Below are 5,000 nucleotides of genomic sequence, written 5' to 3' on the forward strand. Positions count from 1 at the left end.
TGTGTGTGTGTGTGTGTGTGTGTGTGTGTCTGTGTGTGTGTGTAGGTGTGTGTGTGTGTAGGTGTGTGTGTGTGTGTGTGTGTGTGTGTGTGTGTGTGTAGGTGTGTGTGTCTGTGTGTGTGTTTAGGTGTGTAGGTGTGTGTGTCTGTGTGTGTGTGTGTGTAGGTGTGTGTGTGTCTGTGTGTGTGTGTAGGTGTGTGTGTGTGTGTGTGTGTGTGTGTGTGTGGGTGTGTGTGTGTGTAGGTGTGTGTGTCTGTGTGTGTGTTTAGGTGTGTAGGTGTGTGTGTCTGTGTGTGTGTGTGTCTGTGTGTGTGTGTAGGTGTGTGTGTGTGTGTGTGTGTGTGTCTGTGTGTGTGTGTGTGTGTGTGTGTGTGTGTGTGTCTGTGTGTGTGTGTGTGTGTGTGTGTGTGTAGGTGTGTGTGTGTGTGTGTGTGTGTGTGTGTGTGTGTGTGTGTAGGTGTGTGTGTGTGTGTGTAGGTGTGTAGGTGTGTGTGTGTGTCTGCGTCAAAGTGCATTTCCAATAAGCCATCTCAAGACTGAGAGAATGTGAGAGAGGACAGAACCACAGATGGGTTGAAGAGATGAAAGAGTCTTTGGTTTCTCTCTGTCGTTCCACGTCTCCGGCTGAGCGGAGCAGCCAATCAGAGCCCAGATCATCAAGGCAGAGCAGCAGCAGCAGCATCACATTATTATGAATAAAAACTCATCTTTCTCTCTTTGAGGTGAAACTGTTTCTGCCTCAGGATGAAGCTGAAACGTTCACTGACGATCACAGATGATTCAAACCATTTGTCAAACGTGTTTTCTTCCTCACGTCTACGGGAGGAAACTGTCTCGTAGACAAATATAAAGTCTTATATAAATAAACTAACTCAGACAAACTGACAGAAAAATAAAAACCCTTCATGAACTAACATCTCACTCACCTGCTTCATGTAACATATTTCACCTGATCTGATCTGAACTGAAGATTCAAGCTTCTGTTGAAGACACAAGAACATTTCTGACAAACAGAAAACAAGAAGTTTCCTGTTCGAGGTCGCAGCCGACAACATGAAGCAGTGAGAGGAAACACCAGGGAGATTATCATAATCATAATCATCAAAATACAAAGAGAGAAAACACCATGGAGAACATCACAGAGAGATTACAGCAAATAACTACGGTCAGTATGAATACAGGTCGTGTTCAACCGTCTTCATCAGACTCATGATCAGTTAAGAAGCTTCTGAGTTCAGAGGAAACAGGCTCCAATCAAATCATCTGGACCATACAGTAGTGACGTCATCAGTGTCCGTCAGCAGATGAATCTTCATCGTGTTCATATAATATTATACTAATGTGATCAGACAGATTAAATAACTGTTTGTGTCAGAAACACGTGATCAGACTGAAGTGCCTGTTTCTACAACAGAGTCTGGATCACGTCTCACCGGGAGAACCGGTGTCACCGGGAGAACCGGTGTCACCGGACCGCGACTCACGAACTCGTTCGAGACCTGAAGTTGATAAATTCTCATCGAGTCGAAGTTTCAAAGGAAAAAGTCTGATGAATAATAAAATACTTATAAAGTAATGAAACATAAGAAACAAAGATCTTCGTACCGTCCACGGCCATGACGTCACGCCGGAGAGGATCAGTGCGAGGCTCCCATCGCCTCCGGTGACCGACTCTGAGCTGCGGCGGCTCCTCCGCTCCTCTTCCTCTCCTCTTCCTCCTCTACACACTCCTCCTCCTCCTCTTCCTCCTCCTCCTCTCCTCTTCCTCCTCTACACACTCCTCCGCTCCTCTTCCGCTCCTCTTCCCCCTCTACACACTCCTCCTCCTCCTCTTCCTCCTCTTACTCCTCTACACACTCCTCCTCCTCCTCTTCCTCCTCTACACACTCCTCCTCCTCCTCTTCCTCCTCCGCTACTCCGCTCCTCTTCCTCCTCCTCCTCTACTCCGCTCCTCCTCCTCCTCTTCCTCTTCACCTACAGGACTTTGGCCCAGGTCCTGCGGGAGGACCGTGTCTCCGACCGGACAAATGTTTCCTCCTCTGGAGTTGTCTCAGACAGACAGGCTCGTCCCCGAGGGCGGACTGACTGGTTCCACGGGCTCGGAAGGGCGCGAGCACACGTGCGTGGCTGCGTGCACGTGCAGAGTGTATGTCTGTGTTGTTTTCGTTTCTGTGTCGTGAGAATCTGGCACGGTGGTTCATTCTCAGAGGACTGAAAGTGCAGCCGCAGGCCTGTAATTAACCACTGAGTGGAGCATGAAGAGGCCTTTTCTCATCTCTTCTGACACAAGGAATCACTCTGAAGAAAGAATCCTCCCGAAGAAAGAATCCTCCCGAAGAAAGAATCATCCTGAAGAAAGAATCCTCCAGATGAAATAATCATCCCGAAGAAAGAATCATCCTGAAGAAAGAATCCTCCAGATGAAATAATCATCCCGAAGAAAGAATCATCCCGAAGAAATAATCATCCTGAAGAAAGAATCCTCCAGATGAAATAATCATCCCGAAGAAAGAATCCTCCCGAAGAAAGAATCCTCCCGAAGAAAGAATCATCCCGAAGGAAGAATCATCCCGAAGAAATAATCATCCCGAATAAAGAATCATCCCGAAGAAAGAATCCTCCAGAAGAAAGAATCCTCCAGAAGAAAGAATCCTCCCGAAGAAATAATCACCCAGAAGAAAGAATCCTCCCGAAGAAAGAATCATCCCAAAGAATCATCCCGAAGAAATAATCATCCTGAAGAAAGAATCATCCTGAAGAATCATCCAGAAGAAAGAATCACCCCGAAGAATCATCCAGAAGAAAGAATCCTCCCGAAGAAATAATCATCCAGAAGAAAGAATCCTCCCGAAGAAAGAATCATCCCAAAGAATCATCCTGAAGAAAGAATCATCCCAAAGAATCATCCTGAAGAAAGAATCATCCCGAAGAAATAATCATCCTGAAGAAAGAATCCTCCCGAAGAAATAATCACCCAGAAGAAAGAATCCTCCCGAAGAAAGAATCATCCCAAAGAATCATCCTGAAGAAAGAATCATCCCGAAGAAATAATCATCCTGAAGAAAGAATCCTCCTGAAGAATCATCCAGAAGAAAGAATCATCCCGAAGAAATAATCATCCTGAAGAAAGAATCATCCAGAAGAAAGAATCATCCTGAAGAAATAATCATCCAGAGGAAAGAATCATCCCGAAGAATCATCCAGAAGAAATAATTATCCAGAAGAAAGAATCATCCCGAAGAAAGAATCATCCAGAAGAATCATCCAGAAGAAAGAATCATCCAGAGGAAAGAATCATCCCGAAGAATCATCCAGAAGAAATAATTATCCAGAAGAAAGAATTATCCAGAAGAAAGAATCAACCCGAAGAAAGAATCATCCAGAAGAAAGAATCATCCCGAAGATAGAATCATCCAGAAGAATCATCCAGAAGAAAGAATCATCCCGAAGAATCATCCAGAAGAAAGAATCATCCAGAAGAAAGAATCATCCCAAAGAATCCTCCAGAAGAAAGAATCATCCAGAAGAAAGAATCATCCAGAAGAAAGAATCATCCCGAAGATAGAATCATCCAGAAGAATCATCCAGAAGAAAGAATCATCCCGAAGAATCATCCCGAAGAAAGAATCACCCCGAAGAAAGAATCATCCAGAAGAAAGAATCATCCCGAAGAATCATCCAGAAGAAAGGATCATCCAGAAGAAAGTATCATCCTGAAGAATCATCCAGGAGAAAGAATCATCCAGAAGAAAGAATCATCCCGAAGAATCATCCAGAAGAAAGAATCATCCCGAAGAATCACCCAGAAGAAAGAATCATCCAGAAGAATCATCCAGAAGAAAGAATCATCCCGAAGAATCACCCAGAAGAAAGAATCATCCCGAAGAAAGAATCATCCAGAAAAATCATCCAGAAGAAAGAATCATCCCGAAGAATCATCCAGAAGAAAGAATCATCCAGAAGAATCATCCAGAAGAAAGAATCATCCCGAAGAATCACCCACAAGAAAGAATCATCCCGAAGAAAGAATCATCCCGAAGAATCATCCAGAAGAAAGACTCATCCTGAAGAATCATCCAGAAGAAAGAATCATAAGAAGAGAGAATCCTCCCGAAGAAAGAATCATCCAGAAGAAATAATCATCCTGAAGAATCATCCAGAAGAAAGACTCATCCTGAAGAATCATCCAGAAGAAAGAATCATAAGAAGAGAGAATCCTCCCGAAGAAAGAATCATCCAGAAGAAAGAATCATCCAGAAGAAAGAATCATCCCGAAGAATCATCCAGAAGAAAGAATCAACCTGAAGAATCATCCAGAAGAAAGAATCAACCAGAAGAAAGAATCCTCCAGAAGAAAGAATCATCCTGAAGAAAGAATCATCCTGAAGAAATCATCCAGAAGACAGAATCTTCCCGAAGAAAGAATCATCCAGAAGAATCATCCAGAAGAAAGAAACATCCTGAAGAAAGAATCATCCTGAAGAAAGTATCATCCTGAAGAAATAATCATCCCGAAGAAAGAATCATCTTGAAGAAAGTATCATCCTGAAGAAATAATCATCCTGAAGAAAGTATCATCCTGAAGAAAGAATCATCCTGAAGAAATCATCCAGAAGAAAGTATCATCCTGAAGAAATAATCATCCTGAAGAAAGTATCATCCTGAAGAAAGAATCATCCTGAAGAAAGAATAATCCCGGAGAAAGAATCCTCCAGAAGAAAGAATCATCCAGAAGAGAGAATCCTCTCGAAGAAAGAATCCTCTCGAAGAAAGAATCCTCCAGAAGAAAGAATCATCCAGAAGAAAGAATCATCCCGGAGAAAGAATCCTCCCGCAGAAAGAATCATCCAGAAGAAAGAATCATCCTGAAGAAAGAATCATCCTGAAGAATCATCCAGAAGAAAGAATCATCCTGAAGAAAGAATCATCCTGAAGAATCATCCCGAAGAAAGAATCATCCAGAAGAAAGAATCATCCAGAAGAATTTTCCCGAAAAAAAG

The 5,000-nt window shown here is 43.0% G+C and overlaps 1 protein-coding gene across 1 annotated transcript in view; it reads right to left on the minus strand.

Moving 5' to 3' along the window:
* The window catches only part of samd10a (sterile alpha motif domain containing 10a), a 7,042-nt gene extending 5,246 nt beyond the window's left edge, over nt 1-1,796 (minus strand). The window contains exon 1 of the mRNA XM_035646346.2: nt 1,606-1,796. Within this exon, the coding sequence (XP_035502239.1) occupies nt 1,606-1,618 (13 nt within the window). The 5' untranslated portion in view covers nt 1,619-1,796. The remainder of the gene's footprint in view (nt 1-1,605) is intronic.
* Nucleotides 1,797-5,000: the final 3,204 nt, after the last annotated feature.

Source organism: Scophthalmus maximus, chromosome 3 (genome assembly GCF_022379125.1).
Source record: "Scophthalmus maximus strain ysfricsl-2021 chromosome 3, ASM2237912v1, whole genome shotgun sequence".
In the NCBI taxonomy this organism is placed as follows: Eukaryota; Metazoa; Chordata; class Actinopteri; order Pleuronectiformes; family Scophthalmidae; genus Scophthalmus; species Scophthalmus maximus.